General features: G+C 29.5%; 3 protein-coding genes across 4 annotated transcripts; 1 reads left to right on the top strand and 2 right to left on the bottom strand.

The window, feature by feature from the left end:
• Window positions 1–120: 120 nt before the first annotated feature.
• On the top strand, window positions 121–2,012 carry LOC103492315 (PRA1 family protein C). The gene has a single exon (XM_008452624.3). The coding sequence runs from the start codon at window positions 1,261–1,263 to the stop codon at window positions 1,858–1,860; it is 600 nt and encodes a 199-aa protein (XP_008450846.1). The 5' UTR covers window positions 121–1,260; the 3' UTR covers window positions 1,861–2,012.
• A 2,332-nt stretch (window positions 2,013–4,344) lies between these two features.
• Window positions 4,345–5,604, bottom strand: LOC103492314 (cytidine deaminase 1-like). Its single transcript, XM_008452623.3, has one exon. The coding sequence runs from the start codon at window positions 5,481–5,483 to the stop codon at window positions 4,581–4,583; it is 903 nt and encodes a 300-aa protein (XP_008450845.1). The 5' UTR covers window positions 5,484–5,604; the 3' UTR covers window positions 4,345–4,580.
• Window positions 5,605–14,095: 8,491 nt separating this feature from the next.
• LOC103492312 (tetraspanin-2-like) lies at window positions 14,096–17,542 on the bottom strand. 2 transcript variants are annotated; one of them, XM_008452622.3, is made up of 2 exons: window positions 16,791–17,542; window positions 14,096–14,579 (listed from the first exon to the last, which is right to left on the bottom strand). In XM_008452622.3, exons 1-2 carry the CDS (start codon window positions 17,289–17,291, stop codon window positions 14,268–14,270), a joined length of 813 nt encoding a protein of 270 aa, XP_008450844.1. In that variant the 5' UTR covers window positions 17,292–17,542; the 3' UTR covers window positions 14,096–14,267. The 2 variants fall into 2 exon arrangements, with proteins under 2 accessions (XP_008450844.1, XP_050937292.1); XM_051081335.1 differs by having other exon boundaries at window positions 14,096–14,575.
• Between the last annotated feature and the right edge of the window lie 4,817 nt (window positions 17,543–22,359).

The raw sequence follows: 22,359 nt of genomic DNA, 5'->3' as shown, positions 1-22,359 counted from the left end.
CTACCTCATCCTCTTTTAAAGCGTGAGCAGGAAAATATATGAGGGTTACTTTTTAAAAAAGAAAAGTACAAGAAGTGGGATATGGGGATTTGAACCTCAATTTGATTTTTAAGAAGAATATAGGCTGAGTGGCAATGCCTTCCAGAATGCTAACACATGTAACATCCGAGTTTAGGAGGGGTACATAAGTGACTATGATTGAGATAGATTCTAAGGTTACGAAGGCAACATGATTAAGAAAGGCTTGAAAAAATTGATGGCTGCTACGTATGCTAACAAGGTGCGTCATCTTTTTTGGTTGCTCAATTATAACAACTCCAAAGTTAACCATTCTTAGCTTGGAGCAACTATATGTCGGGTGATCTCGTAGGAGTTTTCTTAGGAAGCATGTAAGATAAAGCAAACTGAAAAGACACATGTTAGTATGTTGGGATAATCTTCATTCTTAGAAGCAGTTTAAGCAGGTGGATAGCATAATCAAGTCATAGAGGATGCTTGAGAATATTAGGGTCACTGGGTGTTGCATCGAGATTCCAAATCTTGATTTGAATTCTCGGTCTGATGGGATGTTACAATACAGGGCTAAACAAGCCTTTCTGATTATTAGTTTCTGGATTTGGACTTGGTGTAATTCCTAATGTTTCACTGAATATAACCATTGCTAAATTCTAAGAGAGAAGAACACACATTTCTGTTGGACTTTTCCTTAACCCTCTCTTTTCTATTCTAGGTTAATTTGCAATTCCTCCCTATGGTTTGGATTAAATTGGAATTTAGTATCTATGGTTTATAAATAGCCCCTATATTAGGACTACTCATGAGGATTTTATCAAACCATAGGAACTATTTACGAGGTTTTGTCAATGACTAAATTCTAACTTTTTTAAAGCACAAGGACTAATTTGTAATTAAACCTTCGTTATTTTACAATGTTGATTAATTTAGACATGTTCTTTGGTAATCAATATGAAGGTCTGGCGACTGGCTTATTCCTTAGGGGGAAATTCTAATTTGTAGCTTCCATATATGTTTTGTTTGATGACTTTTACAGCTCAAACATTATTGACACGTAATAATTTCTGTTTTTAGAACAAAGTATTTAGGCTCTGCCAAAAATGGTTCTCTTCAACCTCCCTCTTCCTTAAATGGCAGCCTCTCATTGCCCTTTCATTCCCCTCCCTCTCTCTCCACCCACCCTCCTCTCGCATTTCTTCCCCTTCCCCCACCCCCCTGCTCTTTAACGGGCAAAGAAGAGGGAATATGGGGACCTATGGAACAATTCCGACCGAGCCACTCCCTTCATCAAACCTACATTACACTTCTCGGGCAAGAGAACGCATCGCATCAGCCCTTGGCAAACGAAGGCCATGGATGGAGATGATCCAGCCTCAAGATCTAAGTTTTCCCTCCTCCTTTTTGCAGCTAATCAATAGAATTGAGAACAATGCCGAGTACTTCTGGACAAATTACATTTTCATCATATTATTCATCCTCTTTCTAAGTTTGCTTTGGCAACCCATCTCATTGGTTGTTTTCATCATTTCATTCCTTGCTTGGCTTTACTTATATTTCTTACATGATGAACCATGGGTGGTTCGTGGTAGCATAGTCGACGACCAATTGGTGATGGTAGTTTTGATGCTAATCACCATAGCGTTGCTTTTGATCACGGATGCAACTAAAAACATTATAATTTCGATGTTTGTTGGCGTGTTGGTCGTGTTTGTTCATGGAGCTTTAAAAGGCAGTGAGGATGCCTTATCTTTGGATGAAGAAGGTTTGTCAGAATGTGGAGGTGGAAGAGGGGTTATCAAAATGCCTCTCAAGCATGCTGCCTCCTCTTCTTTCTCTCGTTCATAGAACAAAAGCTCTTTAAACATTGTGCTTCATTTTATGGTTTTTGATGTTCCAAAAAGGCAAAAAAGTATGGGCATGTTTTGCATTTCTAAATTTTGTTGTTTATGTTACTTTGAGGTTAAGGAAGTGGACGGTTGATTAATTTGCCACGTGGATTTCCATGCCCAATAGTGTTGCTTTTTTGGATTATAATTTTCTGCACTCTGCTATTTTTAACATTTTGGGCCATTCCCCTCATTTCTTTTAATTTAGTCATATTAGTTGATATCAAAATTGGGGTCAAGGGTAAGTTTAGATGACTGAGCGTCTAATGAAGGCCTACAAGGATAAAAGAATTGTGCACCACGATACTTTTCAATGAAGCAAACGACGAACTTTTTGAGCTACAAGGATAAAAGAATTGGAGAGGTTGTCCCATGTGGGTTGATCTCAACCTCCCATTAGGGTTACGACATGTATCATGAGTTTCATTTTATATCCCATTTTTGTGTTGCATGCCCTATATTCGGACTTAGCCTTCTTACTGGGATCAAACATGGACAACTTTTCAGATGAACTCGATGCCTAGCTTCTCCTAAGTCTCACAACGAATGAACTACCAAACCATAACACAAGGTTGCATTTGAACGAGAAATACACCACTAAACCTAATTGTGTTTGTGGTTAGATTGTTCTCTATCAATCTCATGAAGCATAATGTCATGATTGAGACCTTGTCAAATGCTTGAGGTTCAAAAGCTAGACATGAAATGGGGGATAAGAGATAAGGACTTGACTCATATAAGATAATAAGTTGACCATATGGCTTGGCCATAGCTAGAATCAAGGTCCAAATCCTATCACCCTTCCCGGTTGAAACATTCTAAAAGGTTTTTTTTTTTACGGATGACCTCTTTAAGAGGCTCTCTGTGATTGATGACTCACCTCTAAAAAAAATATGAAATCTAACATTTTGGTTACGTGAGATCACATTACCGTTTTTTAATAAATTATCGTGATAGAGATGATTAAATTTGGTAGATCGCAATTACTAAAAAATTGATTGTGATCGAGTCTTCTAAAAAAACGTAATACAAAAAATGAGATCGCGATAGGACTGGCTAGTTATTGCATTAGGGTGACCATGACATCCTAACACGACACCGTACATGAATATCTCACTTGAAAAGTTCCAGTTAACCTGATGCTAACAAATTATGTCATTGCAATCGTGTTAAGGTTGTAAATATATATAAAACTATCGACGTTATCATAAACCCAACTCTTGTATGATTCTTTTTAAAGGCTATCTTTTTATATATATATAAAATACAATTTATATATATATATATATATATATATATTTATTTATTTATTTATTTATTTATTTATTTATTGGGTTTTGGATCTGTGTGGGGACACTTAATTGTATACAAGAATATATATATATATATATATAAAAAAACAACCAGTTCCCCATAGAAGTTGGAAAGAATATTGGATTGGACCTTTCCTCCCACCAATCATATTCCCCGCCGCCGTCAACCACACCACCTTCCGACCATCTTTGCCACCGCCGCCGCCGCATCTTATTCTTATTTCCCCAAACAAATTCTAATTTTTACTTTATATATTACTAATAAATTTCATTGTATCCAATTAGCTTCATGATTAATTAATTCATTGATTCATTTAATTAAGTTTTTTCTTTTAATGTACGTTTCTTCCTATATCTGTTTACTTTTACTCTTTAATGTTAATTAACTTAAATTTTGTCCGCATCTTTCTTTTTTCCCTTTTGGGGTGAACTTTAAAAATTATGACACAATTTTAAACCATTAAAATTTTATTTCTTTTCACGGGAGATTTCCAAATATTTATTCTCTATTTTATCTAGAAGCTCATATTAAATAGGATGGTTACATTTTCTATTATACAATGTTTTTTCCTTTTCTTTTCTAGAACATTACAACATCAATTATTCTCTTCCAATCCATCTAACTTTATTTATATTCTATTCTTATTCTTCGTTTTTTCTTTTTTATTGAATTTATTTTAAATATAGCAAAATGAACCATATTTACAAAATATAGTGAAATTTTATATTTATATGGATATAAATTTTTTTTATAAAATAAATATTTTCAACAATTTTTACTAACATTTACGATAATTCTGTTTGTTTATTCTCTTGGTTCTATGAACTCTTATTTCTATTTTTATATCATATAGTTTGAAAATTTCTTCAACTTTCTACAAAAGTTTATTTTAGTTTATTTGGCACTGTCATCGATTATTTTATTGTGTATGGATATCTATTGAATTTTATTCTTTTGAATGATGCGTGGAAAGGTCTATTGTTGGGTTTGACAAGAAATTTAAGTAAATGAGTTTTATGTTCAATTTCATAGTTTGTAAACTAATTTGAAATTGTTAGAATACTACTTTTATTCATATTTTTCTTAAAATTTTACCATGAATGAAAATATTAATAAAAAACACAATCAATAAAAAATAAATAGAGATTTTTATATAATTTCTTACATTACAATATTACATCATATTCATCAATAACCTAAGAACTTCACAGAAATTGTGATTCAAATTTACAAAAAAAAAAACATTAAAAAAAAAACGATCCATTTATTTCTCAACAGAGCTTTTTTTTTTTTTTTTTAATTAGAAAAATTAATTCTAAAATTTTGAATTTATTTTTATTAACATCCGAGTTAAAACCTTCACCATCACACGGCAGCGATACAATGAACAACCGTAAATTCACACTCCGGCGAGATCGTCTCCAGTAACAGCCTTGCCGCCCGTTCTTGCTTCACTTCCACGCCGTCCTTCTCCACCAACACGGCCGCGACGATTCTCTCATACCCAGCACCGCCGCCGGCGATGTACGCCACTATCGCCGCCTGTACCGGCCCCATACTCGGATTATAAGCAGCCGATTCCATATAGGGTCCATTGTAGATTCGTCCATTGTCGTCCATTAGCGCAACTCCCGACGGACATTTACTGTACGGCGCGTGGGACATATTCGCGGCATCTAAGGCGGCGCGTTTGAGTTTCTCCAAATTCTCGCCATGATTGCCATTACAGAGCTTATTGTTTCCGGCGGATTCGTTCGGTAGAGACAAGCCGTTAAATCGGGGCTCGAGGAGTAATGGAACGTCCTTAGCGAGAAGATCATAGGGGCCGAATCGGTGGGGGAGAAATTGGGGGAGAGGAACGTAATCGTTGGGTTTGGAATCGGAACCAGAATCGGAGACGAGGATTTTGATCTCTGCGGCAGAGCGAACTTCTTGGAGGAATTGACGGCAATGGCCGCAAGGGGCAGCGGAGACGGCGAGGTAATTGAGGTGAGATTCGGCGTTTAGGGCGAGATTTGTGACGAGGAATTGTTCGGCGTGAACAGATTGATGAAGAGGAAGGCCGGGGAACTCGAGATTGACGCCGAAGAACACTCTACCGGATGATCCGAGACCGACGGCGCCGACATGGTATTTGGAGATCGGCGGGCGGGCTAAGCTTTGCGCCGATTTGACGAGAGTTGGAAGAAGGAGAGGAATTGTGAGGGCTGATTGCTTGGCCAAGGTTTCGGCTTCTGATGCTTCGATTACGAATCTAGGTCCGTCCATTGCCGGCGATGGGAGAAATTGAGGTGATATTCCGGCGAGAATGGCGGCGGCGGAGAGAGGAGAAAGGGGAAGAGAACGAAAAGAAGAGGGAATATAAATAGAGAATGTTGAGAAGAAGAAATGGATTAATTAATTAGCAATTATTAACTAAAAATTAATTGTTTTTTGTGAGGCAGATGAAGAAGACATTTTGCATTTAATTTGGGATTTTATTTTTTATCTACTTCAAATTAAAATAAATAAAAGTTTCATTATTGAAAAGTTTAATTTTTAACTTAAATTACAACTTTCCTTAAGGGTTATCTCTTAAAATTATAAATTTAATGGACACAAAATGCAATGTTTATGGATTTTTTGTTTTTGGCATATTTAGTTCAATAGATGAATGTGTTGAATTCAACTACTAACTTCTTAGAAAATATGTCTCAACCAAACCAAATTTAGAGGTACGTTTAAATTGGTATTGGTAGCTAAAGAGAGCTAGCTTTTGTGGGTATTGTTATGTGCTCTGCTTTTAAAAGTTGGAGGTTCAATTTATCATATTATAATCATCGCTCTAAAGAAAATGTTAGTACTCGAAGATTCAACTTTCTTCTTCTGTTTTAAAATGTTATTTTTATGGTTAAATAATAGAGTTTGATACCAAACTTTTTAAGTTGGGTTGAATAGGTCAATTTTACAAAAATTTAATAAAAAAGGTTTACTTTGAATCTACGCACTTAGCTTTTTTTTAGATCAAAAATTCATTTCACGTTTTCTTAAATTTTAGACATCTTTAAGATTCTATTTTAAATGTTTGAGGACTAAATTGTTTATTTGTTGAATTACAAGTTTATTGTCAAAAGGTTTAAGGTTGTGCTCGACTTTTCAACGTTTCTAATAAGTTTTAAAATTTATTATTACGTGTGAAATACGTCATTAAATTTAAAAAGTATCTAACGTGTTTTTAAGCTTTCATTTTTGTTTTTAGTTGATTCTTTTGAATTTTACTTAAATACATCCTTAACATATTATGTTTTAAAATTCATAATGTTGAGTTTCGACAAAACATTAAAAGTGTAGATAACTTACGTTGAATTTTTTTCAAGAAAGTGATGAACTATAAATATTATAAGAAAAGTTCATCCGTTTAATTTCAAGATCGTTTCAATTAGAAACAAATTTAAGCTTAATTGTGTCAATTTTAGTTAAATTCTCTTCGTATTTTCTAATTTGAGGATGAGATTAAAGAGTGTTAGTAGTACAAAAGTTTTGAGAGATTACTCTTAGAATTAAAATTTGGGAGAAAGTTGTTCTGTGTGATTGTTGTTTGATAATTATCAAAAAAATTTCTTATTACTCAAGAAGTTTCTTGGAGACAATTTTGAACTATTGGATCTCACATTTTTATCGAAGATTAGTTTATGACCTTTAGATCTCACACAAACATTTGAAGCCAGTGGATCCTTCTCATCTATCAAAGACAAATTAGAGTTATTGGATTTGCTTGGTGGTCAACTATTTTTGAACTAGATGAAAACTCATACTCGTCAAACCATCCCAAATTCTCCAAGTGAGCTAAAACAGATGCAGTTTCTTTTTATATTTCTCAATGAGAAAGAAGTTCGTAACTCTTGTTTGATACAGTTAATTATTCTATCATTGTCTCTAGTTTTTACCCAAATTTATTTATAGAGGGGGTTTCCACGTAAAAAGTCACCGTTATTCTCTCCCTTCTTCTTTTTCATTATTATTATTTTCAATCCAACTTTAGTTGCACGGTTTTACACAGTTCAATGGCGAATGTTTTTTCCAACACATAAAACTTTTGAAAAAACAAAAGTTTAAGATTGTATAAGACAAAAACTTCAAATTCTTATATGATAGTTCATTTATTTTTTAAAACATTTTTGTAATTCAAAAAACCAATAATTAAATAAAAAATAAATAAATAATTTATAGATTTATTATTTTGAGATACCAAAGAAGTTTTACCTACTATTTGCAATAAATAAAGAAATAAGACATTTACATGTCAACTTTCTTTTTTAAGTAAAAGCTTGGGAAATAGACTTGTAATTTAACCTATACCTTCATAATTGATTAAAAACAAACAAACAAAAGCATAGCACATGTATTTAGACCTTTTGCTATGGAAGACAGATAAGCTATACACTCTAACATATCTTTATATATATATATATATATATTATGATCATAAACAAAATTTCGGTCTATTATGGACTAAATTTTCTTTTTAATTTTTCAAAACTAAACCAACTACATGATCATAATTATATTATATAAGTCCCAATTGATTGATCTTTTTTTTCTTTATTATTATTATTATTTTAATTTAATTAGGTCAATTTAATCAAAATTTTCATGGGTTGGCCATTAAAAAAAGACCATCTTAATTTAATCTTTATTTATTAGGTCAATTTCATAAAAAATAAAAAAATTATTTCATGTGTTTTGCAATAATAATAATAATAATAATAATAATAATAATAATAATAATAATAATAATAATAATAAAGCTTCAATATTTGTTTTTATAAGGTCAATTTAATTTTTTTTTTTTTAAAAAAATCAGGATTTAGGTATTTGAAAAGATTAGCCATTTTGTCACAATGTAAAATCAGCTTTCTGCATTAAAATTTAGGTTAACTTATGGTGTTAGTTCTTATATTTTAATTATATTTTATTTTAGCTTTTGTTATTTTATAGTAATTAGATTTGTAAAGTAAAAAGTATATGTTACAAAATAATTTATGTATAAAATTTAGATTCAACTTGCGATAATCGTTTGTTATAAATCTATCAATGATAGAGTCCAATGGATTTGGCTAATTTGCTACGCTTAATGATTAGTCTTAAAAGTATTATCCATTGTAATTATGCCCTAATTGTAACTAGTTTAGTTTTTTTACTTTGAAATAAATCTATACATTATTCAAAAATAAATTTGATCAATATTTGGTTAAATACAAATAATCATTTTCATGAAAAAAAATACTTTCAAAAATATATTTTACACGTTTTAATGAGAGGACTAGTAGGACTAATTTCGTGCAATGACTAACTAATTCTAAGATTCATGAAGAACTTCGAAATTGAAATTGGACATTTGATCTTAAGAGATAGAAGGTATTCTTTGACCATGTAGAAATATGCTTTAGATCTGTACTCCAAACAACCAAGTACGCGAGTCTTATTGATTTGGAGACATAGGTACGATTCAAGAGTGACAGATTATTTATGTAAAGTATAAACATGTAAATTATATGATTTTTTTAAAACGTAATATTTAGACTATTTAATTAATTTTTTTTATCTAACATGATGACGCTATTCGAAACAATTTTAGTAATGTAATTAAATTACATATGATCTGGACATAATTATTTAAGAAATCTAAGATCATCATGATCATATTTTTAAGACTTTAAGATATAAAAGTAATAATAATAATAATGAAAAAGAATTACCAACATCACATATCCATAAAAATTAAAATGGAAAAAGAAAAAGATGTTTTTTCCCAATTTCATATATACATATATATATATATATATAGAGTTCTTTTCAAAAATATAAAAAAGCGTTAAAGTATTTACATTGTATAGAACAATTCTGGAAATGAAAAAAGTCTAGAGGTCCACCGTTAAAATACCAAAAATGCCCTGTCAACAATGCGCGCAATATATTTGGTAACGTAATTTGGTACACGATCGTTTAATTAATTTGGTATACGATTGTTTAGATTTGGCTACGATCGTTTAGATTTAGGGTTCCAAATCTAAAAAAAATTCAAAATTTGGCTACACGTTTACATTTGGGTACACGATCGTTTAGATTTGGGTTAAATCTAGTTTTTTTTTTTCAAAATTTGGTATATGACCGTTTAGATTTGGGTACAGGATCGTTTGGATTTGTGTACACGATCGTTTATCCCAAATCTAAACGATTTTTTTTCAATTTTTGGTATAAACGATTTTTTTTAATATTTTTTATACACGATGTTTTAATTTTGGTTACTCTAATTTAAATGCGTAACCAATTTTTTCAAAATTCATTATACACCATTTGCGTAAAAAAGAAAAGAAGAAAGACGATTTTTTTTCAATATTCTTTATACACAATCTTTTAGTTTTTGTTTACTCTAATTTAAATGTCTAACCAATTTTTTCAAGATTCTTTGTACATCATCTGTTTAAAAAAAGAAAAGAAGAAAGACAATACAATGCATGAAGTGAATGAAAAAAAGAAGAAAGAAGAAATAGGAATAAAAAGAAATAGATTTGGTTACCCAAATCTAAAAAAAAGAAAGACGAAAGAAATCGCATGAAGAGTAGAAGAAAGACGATAAAAAATCGCAAGGAGAAGTGAATGATGGAAGGACAAATCTGAAATATTTAAAAAATGGTTAAATTTATGGGCTTTATTACTAAATATTTTATATTTAAAAAAAGTTACAATCATGTTCAATTCAAAGATACAAAATATTATTATTTACCAAATAATAGAAGTAAAGACATAAATAAATTCTAAAAGAAGAAAGGAATAAATAAAATAAAATGGTGAGTGATCCAAAATCATATAATAACAAGAGAGATGATGCTCAAACAATCTTTTTCTTGGCTAAAACATTTGCCTCATCTCTATCACCTTTCACTTTAATAAACCATTTTGCATTTTTTGTTGGTCCTTTTCTTACCTTCTTCACCTCTCCCTTTAACTCTATTCTATTAAATCTTTATCGTATTTTATCGATATTTTCAAATAACCATTTGTTCAATCTCGATATAAAGAGTAAACTAATACTTTTATTATGTCAAGTAAAAAATAACGAAATATATTGAACACGTAACGACATAATGCTTTTTTTAAGTACAACAATTGTTAGGATTGTGAGATCGAATCTCTCACTTCTAGGATGAAAAATCATAACAATTATCATCGAGTTAAGTTCATTTTGATACTTATAATAGAAAGTACTAATGTGAATATAATATATACAATAGATGTGCATCTTAACTAGTTTAGAAAAGTGTGAAAATGCAAAAAATTTCAATTAGATGTTGATATATATATATATATTTTTGTCAACATTGCATTTCAAGAAACTACGAAACCTATAAAATGCAACATTGTAAAGCCTATATAATTTATTTTAAACTTTCTAAAGTTCATATATATGATTTAGCTTAAGTTAAAATATTATTTTGATCCCCATATTTGGAAGCTGGTTTAATTCTAGTGTGTATACTTTAAGTTTTCAATATCTAATTGCTCATAGTTATTTTTTTTTTATCGAAATTCGTTGATAACAACAATTAAGTTTCATGTAAGGAAATACAATATCTTTTAAGTAGGTTTACAATTTTACAATAAAAACCAAAAGATTTTTCTTAACAAAAATCAACAACAATAAACTTGCAGTGTCTTGAGATTTATTGAAAGCACAGACTAAAAATTAGACAATTAAAAATATAATGCAATAATTTAAGATATATGTATATATATATATGTTTTATAGGTTAAGGATCAATTTAATAAAATGATATTTAGGAATTTGGTTTTATTATAGATTTGGTAACTAATCTATTAGTTGGTTCAAGCTTACTAGCATTTAAATTAATTTGTAACTTTTAGCAATTTTTTACTTACCAATGTTAAAATGTCTTTTCCCCCTAAATAAGAATAAATAATAGTGAGTGAAGAGATAATATTCAAAATGGAAGATGAGAAGTGCAAATCAATCATAATTATTGATTGAATGTTTGTTTAGTTCTTTTTAGAGTTAAGAAAAAACAATAATCATTAACCATTTGAATACCAAAACAAAGTCTTTGTATTATAGATTGCTAATTTTTTGATTTAATATCGAGATAAGTTATATGATACCTCTTGATGTCATTCATTTAAAATATATTCAATATTCATCAACCAAAACCTCATTCAAATTAACGATTCTTCTTGGATAGCAAATCCAATTTAAATTAATATATATTCTCCCAAATGTGAATGTAGGTACGTTCGGTTTATTTTCCTATAAACGTAATCTATGAATTGTAATATGAAAAGTGGGTCACTTTTGTTTATTTTTGTTGATGTTTACTTGTATTATGTAATCGTCGTAACGAAATATGTGAGATTCATATTCGAATTTGTAATCAAGGAACGCAATTCAATTACAAAGTTGAGGATGATCGATTTGATGACGGTTAACAATTATGTGAGACCTACTAGAAGATATCTTTTGTTTAGTGTTGTCATTATAGCTATAGTTATTGTTGCAATAGGATAATTATGAATCTACCACAGTTACTATTAATATTGCAGATATCGTTTGATTGACCCCTAAACAATAATAATAACAACAAGAAGACGATAAACATGATAAAATCCTTCAAATTACATTTGTCACTGAGGATCATTAGGATTGATGAATCAATAAAATCCTATTAAGATTGCTCCCATTTTTTATTATGAAATTAGTAAATATGGTCATATTTAAAGGGAAAACACATATATTCTTTTTAGTTCTTCCTATATGGAATAGGGGTGTAAGAATAATCCAAATAACCTGATAACCCGAACTACGTAACCCATATTATATAGGTTGGATTGGGTTTGTTTAAAATGTGGGTTGGGTTGGGTCTCTGGTTGAAGAGTTGAAAAATTCGGGTCAACCCAATCCAACCCGAATTAATTAATTATATATATACATATATTTTATATTTTATTATTTAATAAAAGTTAAATAATCTTATAAGTTTCGAGAGTTTATTTTTTGATTAACTTGATGCGAAACATATTATTTGATTTATAATCAATGATTTCATTTACAAACATTAAAATTTAGAAACAAAAAAAAAAAAAAATACAACTCGACAACTCAATCCAACCCATATTTTACAAGTTGGGTTAAAAATTTAATTCGAGTTATTCTAACCCGAAAATATGGGTTGGATTGAGAATGTCTCATTACACCCCTACTGTTAAGTTACCTTTTTACTCTATAGTTTTGAGTTTAGTATCAACCTATTCTCTAAATTGCAACATTTTACAATTTTACTATTCATATTTAACTTTTGTTTCAATTTGGTCCAAAATTGCTAGATTTACACTTTTAACCTCAATATTCTTTTATGAAACTTATTTCCAGTTTTCATTAACATTTATTAATTATTTTAAAATAAAATATCGATTTTAAAAAGTGTAAGTCTTGAAATCTATGAATCAAATTGAAATAAAACTCAAACTTCAAGAGTAAAATTAATTATTACACTTTGAAAAATAGGAACCAAATTGATTGAAACCAACTTCAAACTTAGGAGTTAATAGCATGTAACCGTTTAAAACCTATAGACCAAATAAAAATCCGACCAAAAACCTAGAGACACCAAAATAGTTATTTTCCCTCTTTATAAATGAAGAAACATTACGTGTGAATAAAAATGTGGTCATTCAAAATTAATGAAGTAATTTTAAAATTGTTAAATCGCTCATCATATATATTTAAAAATGAGAATTGTCATGGATAGCAAAATATTGAAATTACTTACAAAATATAGCAATAAAATTAAATAGGTGACAAATAATTTGATGAATTTTATGTTTTATAAATAGTTTCAGTATTTTTCTATTTCTAGAAATGTTCCTTTTAATTAAAAATCACTTCAAAACACACTTTGAACCCTCAAAAATCAATTATAATTTCAAAATTGATCTCAAATTATTAAAATTAAAGTACTTTGGAGTTATTTTAAAAACAACAAAAATAATTATAACTCTACGTAAATTACTTTCCAATCTGTGTAAAACTATTTTATACGATCTACAATCATAAGTCGCAAAGGTTATAAAGATATTATGCGTAAAAACTTTAATGTGTGTTGTTCAAAGTCATCCATATAGAATCAAAATATTCTAACTTGACAACATTCTCTTGTAGAATCATATACAATAATCTTTATATATTCCGAACACACAAATCAAACTTATCCAAACATCTCATAAAATTCTTAACAACTCAAAAGACTATATCCAAATAGGTAGATGCAAGCATCTAAAGATATGTTTGAATCCAAATTCCCTACAAAACATATATGATTTGTAAAATTTCATTTTATTTAAGTTAAATTATAACTAATTTATACTAAACTAAACATTATAATGACTAAGACATTATATTCACATCTAAGAAAGATGATTTAACTCATTGAGATAGGAGAGGAATCAACATTTTTATTGTATTATAAGAAATTACTGAAATATTTTTTAAATAGTTACCAAATATCACATTAACGTGAGTACAACGTATAATACATAAAAAATAAGTAGAAAAAATATATCTTTATATTTTGTTTTAGTTCCTTGATCTCAAAAGGTTAAAAAATGTTAGCTTTTTCGTAATTATTTTTAATTAATCGATGAGAAACTAAATTAAAATAAAACTTATACCTTAAGAGGGATATAAATTAACCGATATCACATATGAGCGAGAGATATCGTAAGAACATACAAGTATGTTTCAGAAAAGCTTAATAATCTAAGAATATTGTTGTTTTACTTCTATCTATCATTTGCATCCTCACACAACCAAATGCCCTGTCCGGGAAAAATGTAAAGAATAATGGATAAATTAGTCATATAATTAAGGAACCTAATTAAAAGTCTTGATAATTATACATATCAATTATCAACACAACATACACATAATCAAAAGAGTAGGAAAATTAAAATGGAAAATGGAAGGAAAATAGGTATGTTTGAATATGGATTACAAGTTTATACTCAAATCCACCCATGTTTATACCGAACAGATATATTCTGGATTTGCGCATTCTTGTAAGCGGCGCAAGCCACGAGATACACGAATATTAGAACCACCACCGCCACCACCAGAACACCATTCGCCTTCCGCCACTCCTGCCTCAGATTCTCCAGCAGCCCCGCCTTACATCCGTCGCAATCGTAGCAGAGTTTACTCCTCTCGTTGCTCCATAACAAGCAATCCGGGTCCGCCCTCGGGTTCTCCGGATTCTCCCATGTCGTTGGGTTCTCGTACTTGTACCCGCACGCCGCCGGCGGTTTGCAGCACCCTGACTGTGCAAATTAAACAGAAATTAGGTTGAAGAAAGAAAGTAAAGGATTGGGATTGGGATTGGGACCGATTTTGTGTTGTGTTGTGAGAATCTTTAGGGTTTCGGATTCTTCTTTTTGGTATGAAAACGTGGTGAGATTCGTTGAAGGGGGCTTTTCTTGTTGGTGGAATTCTTTATGTTTTTGTTTTGATTTCTATTTCTATTTGGGAGATTCGATGAAAGGTTCTTCGTCTTCATCCGAAAGTCGGTGTCTCTGTCTCTGGTAGTTTCCATGTCCACTTCAGAGATTCCATGAAAGCTTCTTCACGGAGCTCTCTCTCTTGGGAATTCTGTGCCTTAGAAATTAATGCATCATAGGTTTGGGAGTGATTTTGTAATACTCAAAAGCCACTTTAAATATGAAAATATTTGGTCAAAGTTGGTTTAGTTCTTCACTTTTAGACATAGTTTTTGTAGTATCAAAATTAATTTTAAATTACTGAAAATAATGATTATAGTATTTTGGATTAATTATTTCAAAATCTGTCCACCATATATTTACTTTAAGTGAGCATGATAGAATGAAAAAACGAATCGATCAATTTAAAGAAGAGAGTCGATGTCGATTTGGAAAAAAATTAAACGGACAAATTATAATTTTCTTTACAAAAATTAAACTAACCAAAGTGACCAATTGACCGACTATTACTTATTGACTTGAACATTTACTAGATCAATTAACCATATGGTTGATTTTGATTCAGGGGCAATTCGACCAATTTTGATCGACTGATGTTTACCACTAATAACGAGACGATTCATAATAAAAAAAATTACATTTTTAGACATTAAATCTAAACTATAGTTTTTGTTTGTCCATTTCACTCCAATTTTTTAGTGTAATTTTTATTTAGCTTCTAAACTTTAGAGTGTTACATTTTTTACTTTTGTCTTTTGAACTTATTTTTATTTGGTATTTAGATTTTTAGATTTTATGCTTCTTATAATTTTGGTTCTCAGTATCAAGTTTTAATTGATTAGTTTGAAATAATTAAGATAGAAGTTTTTTTTTTAATAATCACCGGCTTGAAAATTAATCAAGGTTAAATGAGAAGTCATTGTAAATGACAAAGCAACTAAAATTATTCACAAATATAGCAAAATTTTAAATTATATCAATGATAGATATTGATATACTTCTATTAAATTTCTATAAATGTCACAAAAAACACAGATGGAAGTCTATAGTTAGTGTCTATCATTATAAGAATATAAACTTTTGCTTTATTTTATAGTATTTCAGTTAATTATAATATATTTGAAAATGTCCTTAATTTAATTGTTTTATTTTAATTATTAAATAATTAGACCGACAGACCTAAAAGTGAGAATATGTGAAAATTTTTAGATAAAAGCATCAAATCTTTAATTCTATCAACCAAATATAATTTATTTAGCAAAACTTACGGTAAAATGTGTGAATATCTTAAAACCTAAGAACTAAAAGAGAAACTATACTCAAAACCCGAAAGAATAAGGTTTGGTTTTTCCTAATAATCCTTTTTACATACGGTTTATCCACTTTGAAAATGTTTATTAAGTTTTTAAACTTTTAATTTTGTATCTAATAAGTTATCTAACAGTTGTATGAGTTAAAAAGAAAGTTAAAGTTGAAATCAAATTGGTAATTTTGAAAAATAAATTTCAAAATTCATTGGACTAAATTTGTAATTTTACCTCTTGAAAATGCAAAACTAATTATTGTTTTTAAAATAAAGTTTTAGGGTTATTTTTCTATTTCTTTATTAAAAGAAAAAGGTGATGTAATTTTGGGTTAGGTGATGGAACAAAAATGCCACGTGTGCACCTTTTTTCATATCTGCATATTCTTCCAAACACTTTGGTAAAATTTCTACTCTTTTCTTCTGTTTTTTTTTCTAATTAGTACTACAAATGATTTATTTCTCATCTTATTTTACTTCAACTTTTGAAAACTTAGGAACAAAGAATATTTATTTTCTCTATTGTTATCATTTTCTAATATTTTATTAAAATTATTTACATCATGGATTCATATTAAATTTTTATATTAACATTTTTGCATTTTCAAATGTTTAACATTAATATTTAAGACGTGATGAATAAATCTACTAAAAATAACAAATAATAAGCAACAAAATATCACTAATATAAAATTATATAAATAGTAAACACGTCTCAAACTATAACTTACTTGAAGTGGAGAAATGTCCGTCGCGAAATATTGCTCTGTCGAGGAAAACTCCCGATTCAATTTACGACAAACATCCGAAACAGCCAAGCACGTCCTCACACTAGGCCAACTCCCTGAACTGGTGACGTGGTGACGGAGCCAAGACGAGTAGCCGTCAAGCCGATACTCTTGGAACCGTGTTCCAGCGACAGGGTGGCTACCGCCGTTGTGGCGTGTGGCGGTGAAAGCGATGATAAGAACAATAAGAAGGAGAATAATGAGAACAGCCATGAAGAAGAGGTAGACAGCCAAGAGACCAGGGCGGTTACAGTAAGCGCCGATGAAGCCAACGAGAGAACCAATGAGGAGGAGACCGCCAAGGACCACGACGGGCCAGCGGAGAAGCTGGATGCACTCGTTGTCGGGCTTTGAAGCAAGCCAGATTCCGGCAGCAATGACGGGGATGGAACTTAGGAAGATTATGAAGTTTAGGATTGCTGTTATGCTGTTGCTTACTGCCATGGCTGAAAGGGTTTTACAAAGGGAAGAGAGAGATGAATTTTTGGATGGAAATGGATGAAGAGGGAAATAATGTTGGGGAGAGTTTTTATAAACATTGGAATCTCATTTTTACTACTAAAGAATAAATAATGTATTTTTATTATATCGAAAAAATAATATTGAGTATTTTTCTTAAAATATTATCAATTTTAGGATTTGAATGTAATGTCTCATTTTAGTTTATATCTTCTCAATAAATTGCACTTTAAATTTTAGCATTATGGGCAGTGCATTAATGATATATATTGTGCTCTTACCTTTTAAGTAGTTTTCTACATAAATGATGTAAAAAGAAACCTCACACAACAAAAGAACTAAATACATAGAAAAGATTTTTCTTATTTAAATAGAGGACAACTGGCCAATCAAGAAAGTCTGCTGGCCAAAACGTCCCATTGTCTTTCGCAAGAGTTACGTTCTCCAATCAATAAAACCCTCCAACCTAACGACAACTCGAATAAGGTAGCACACGACCAAGTTTTATAAAAAATCAACATATATGCTCAAATCTTTGGGCAAAAAAAAAAAAAAAGATTATCCATATTGCCTAATGTGTTACTAATAATTTTTGAAAAAGAAAAAGAAAATATGAATGAGTTATTATATATCTAAGAAGTTATTTAAACCACTAAGATTGATGGAATTATGTTGATAACTTAATGGATGATTTAAATTTATTGAAATTTCGATAAAAAACACCGATAAAATGTCAGTTTCGATGAGTACTTAATTTTTGTTCCTTGATATTTCGTAAATTTTCAAACGATACAATGAAAATATCAATTATCTGCCCTCTAATTATGCTATATTGCCAAGGTTATTGCAAAATATTTTATCCAACACAATAAACCGACTATTATTTAAGCAAAACCTAGTAATTATGAAAATAATAATATTTTTATCATGGACGGCGCAGCGCACAAGGATATCACGTGCTGTTGCCTTTTCCCAAAAAAAGGTAAAATCGCGGTTTAGACAAACCGGAATTAATCGGCTTCGTGAAAATTGATGCATGGTCCTTTCCGGTTCGGTCCAGTGAATTTCCCCAGAAAGCTCGTGTCGTCCAGGCCGTCCACGTGTAAAGCTTTCTTTGGTTTATAAACTATTCCTACCAACACGTGTTGGCTTGTTATTGGTTCTTTGTGGGCTTCGAAATTTGGTTGGGTTAAATTTTAGCCATACGAGAACCTCTTGTTCTATTTTAGAAAATGTGCGAGAATCTAGCCATTTTTATGTTTAATATAATACTAAAGGGATGGACGAAATTTATACGATGCTATAAATATTATTTAAAAATTTTCAATTAGACTTCAATTGATAATGTTTCAAAACTCTTGTTGTTTTAGTATTTGCTATTTACTACAATTATTACTATTTTATCTTTATAATTTTTTACTTTTTACTAGGTATTTATTATTTTCTTTTCAAACATAAATAATCAACACGACAAACACATACTATAATAATCAAAACTAAAATAATACACACCCTAAACAATATACATTTCTCTATACATTTTAATTTGAAGTATTTGTGCTTCAGAGCTTCTCCTAGTCGAATCTTGTCCTTCAAGCTGATAGGTGTAAGAGACTCTCAAACTAGTGTGTGTATCGAGAACCTACATCACTATGATGTCTAGTATAAGAAATGTATAATTCATTTGAGGTACGCAATAAGTAAATTCACACATTTCATTTTGATCTTACTTACTCTTTTCCCTTTAGAGTCATTGAATGAAATTATTTATAAGCATTTTGATCTTTGAAATTTGCTTATAGTTACCCAAGCGTGTTAAGGTGCTTGCGGAACTGGAGGTTGTTGTTTCTTTGACGCCCTACATGTATTTATATGTAACCCCCCATGATGACTAGGAAATTGTGGTCTCGAAGTTGTAAGGCACCAACATTGAGCTCATTGGTTAACTTGTTATTCCTTAAACTCATCTAGTTGTCTCGAAACTCGAGGCTTTAACTTTCATATTTTGGGACACGTGCTTTTTCATGTTGCTCTTGATTCTCTTTGGATTTGAATCAATCTATGAGCTTTCTACCTTGTCTTAAACAACCATCAAGGCTTTGTAGCAACACGTCTTAACTAGTTGAGGTTGACAAGAAAAATCAAATACTAGTTTATTTATTTAAAATGTGGTGTCCTTACATTGAGACGATGCTATCGAATTTTGAAAATGGCAAACAACTACCTGATAGCTGCCCAACATTATGTCATTTTATGTTATGAAATAGCAATTTGAGTTTTCTTTTTGCAAAAGCTACACAAAGGACTCGAAGATCTTGCATCAATGTGACACTTTATGATCACATGCTTCAATGCTTAAATTATTGTTAAGTTTGGGTGTTTTATAATCATGAGAACAATTTGGACTGGCTTAAAGATAGATAAATTGGTGTGGTAAACTATGTTCATTTTATATGTAGCGTAATGTGTATGTATTGTTTATCCTATATCACTATTTATATAAATAATTAACTAATGTACTATTGACATGATTAGTATATATATACTATTTTAAAATCATTTGTTTATAATTTTTAACGATGATGGTAGAGTTACGTAACATTAGAATACTCCCCATTGTTAGTAATTTAATTTTGCTTCATAAAATAAATGTGTATATGGCGGTGGAGAACAACATACCACCATAAGTTGACATAAGGTCACAAACTATAAAATGTTATTTAAGATTTGATGTTAATCGAGAATACTACTAGGTACTAGATGACGTGATTAAAGTAGATACAACTCTTTTTCCATTCATTCAAAAACCAATCGATATCAAGCTAAATCAAAGATGTACGGATACCCCTTAAAAATAAATTCCTACCCTAGGTCCCTTTTAGTATTTGAATTATTACGATACATCTATAACATATATATTTATTGTTTAGAAAAAAGATAATAATTATATTATTATGCTGGTTGTTTAGAAAAATGTAAAAAAAAAAAAACGTTCAATTTCAATTTTGAAAAATACCCCAAGTTTAGTTTGAAAATAGCAAAATGAACACATCCATGGAAAGAAAAAAAAAGTTAGAAATTTGAGAATTAAATAGATAATAAATTGGAATAAATAAAAGTCAACCAATTGTTTTTATTATTTATTAGACATGGGTTTGACTCTTTCCTTATAAAATAAATCAATTTGATTTGATTCTCGATTGATTTCGAAGCTAATAAAATCGACTTGACTCTTACCCTACACCATCGTACCTTATAGCTTGTAAAATAATAAAAGATACCCACATGAGCTTGAGGAAGAAAATGAAAAGGCAAAGAGGCATGTGCCAATTCTAAAGCAAATATAATTAAAATCGTCGAAACGTATAGATAAAACCTATATTTTCTTTAATAATCCTTGAAGCTTCTCTTTTAAGATAAATGGTCCTTTTCACTTATAATAGAAACTTAACCAACCCATCAATTTCATACTTAGAAGCGATGATTAAAATATCTATAGATATGTCGACTTATTCACATATATATTCGTAAGTTCAAAAGTTGGATATCGATATTAAATATCAATTTATATGTATTTTCAACGTCTTTTATAAATGCTTGTAAAAGATGATATGTCATTTTTATTTAGTCTAATATGAATAGAAATCAAATACTAATAACTATATTCATAGCTTAATTGTTGAGTAAAAACAACTTAATTATTAATCTAAACAAGTAAAAACAACTTTTATTAACATTTTAAACACTTCCCTAGTATGATTATGAACTTGAAACTTCCAAATTCATAATCTAAAAAGTAATGAAAACATTAAAATGTTTATTTTTTTCCATAATCGTTTTAAAAAATAAAATCCAAATTATTTACAAGAGGCATATTTTTAGAATCGAATTTGAAAACATAAAATAAACTTTTGAATTATCTATCGAAAAGTATATGTTTTCTTAGTACAAATTAGGGGTAGAGATTTGAACCCGACGCCTCTTGTCACATATGTGTCAATTGAGTTAAGTTTTTGTTGACTAAATAAGTATATACTACTAACTACAAATTTATTTTATACTATAAAAAAATAGATACGATAACTAACCATAAATACTTTAAATTTTAAAAGTGTATTAATTACATCAAATCATTATTATTAGTTTGAAATTTTAATTAAGTACCACAATATTATCCCAAGTTATAAGGTAAAAGTTCATTTAATTTTTCCCCATATTAATTAGATTCAAAAGAGGTCAAACCTAACTTACACAAATATAACCTATTTAGTATTTAATGTTTGTATTTAAAAACTACACAATATTTTTATGTGGATAATGCACCTCTACTTTTTTTATAGCAAAGTTACATACATTTATATCAATCATTAAATAGGTTATTAAATTTAGATATAGTGTTAAATTTAACTATATTTTGAATTCTTATATTTATCTCCATTTCATATATTTATAAAAGTTCAATACCTACTAAAAATGGACATTAATTTAGTAAAACATGATAAAAGAGAAGTTCAAACATCCGAATAAAATAGAAATACTTACCTTAGAATGTTATTTCCTAACGTCAATTAAGTAATGCAAATTATATAATTAAAGTATAATTAAGTGATAGATATCATTAATATTTTAATATAAACATTCACTATATACTATACTATACAAAAATTTACACCAAACATTTACGTCTTCCATCTTAATCAAAGTCGCTTTTGCATGCAAATGATCATCTCCACCATTTATCTTGAAATCAACAAAAACACATTTTAGTTGCAAACAATCATATTTAACATATAATCATTCAATTAACTACGATTAACAATATTATTTCAAAACTTCAACACTAATGTATTTACTATTTGTTACAACTTTTACTATTTTACGTTTATCATCTTTTATTTTTTGTTTTTTTTTTCAAACTAAGATAGTTTACACCTCAAACTCATTCTATTATAATTCAAAGTAAAATAATCTACATTCTAAATATAAACTATCGTATAAATAAAATAATCGAGTATAAAAAAAAGTTAAGCATATGCTCAATTGCATGGGATGA

Source organism: Cucumis melo, chromosome 2 (assembly GCF_025177605.1).
Source record: "Cucumis melo cultivar AY chromosome 2, USDA_Cmelo_AY_1.0, whole genome shotgun sequence".
NCBI lineage: Eukaryota > Viridiplantae > Streptophyta > Magnoliopsida > Cucurbitales > Cucurbitaceae > Cucumis > Cucumis melo.
This window is presented reverse-complemented; position numbering and strand designations above follow the sequence as displayed.

Coding starts and splice junctions, on each gene's coding strand:
- LOC103492315 (XM_008452624.3), top strand. CDS start 1,261: ATGGGGACCTATGGAACAATTCCGACCGAGCCACTCCCTTCATCAAAC.
- LOC103492314 (XM_008452623.3), bottom strand. CDS start 5,483: ATGGACGGACCTAGATTCGTAATCGAAGCATCAGAAGCCGAAACCTTG.
- LOC103492312 (XM_008452622.3), bottom strand. CDS start 17,291: ATGGCAGTAAGCAACAGCATAACAGCAATCCTAAACTTCATAATCTTC. Junction 14,580..16,790: donor CGGACATTTCTCCACTTCAA/GTAAGTTATAGT, acceptor TAATTTGCACAG/TCAGGGTGCTGCAAACCGCC.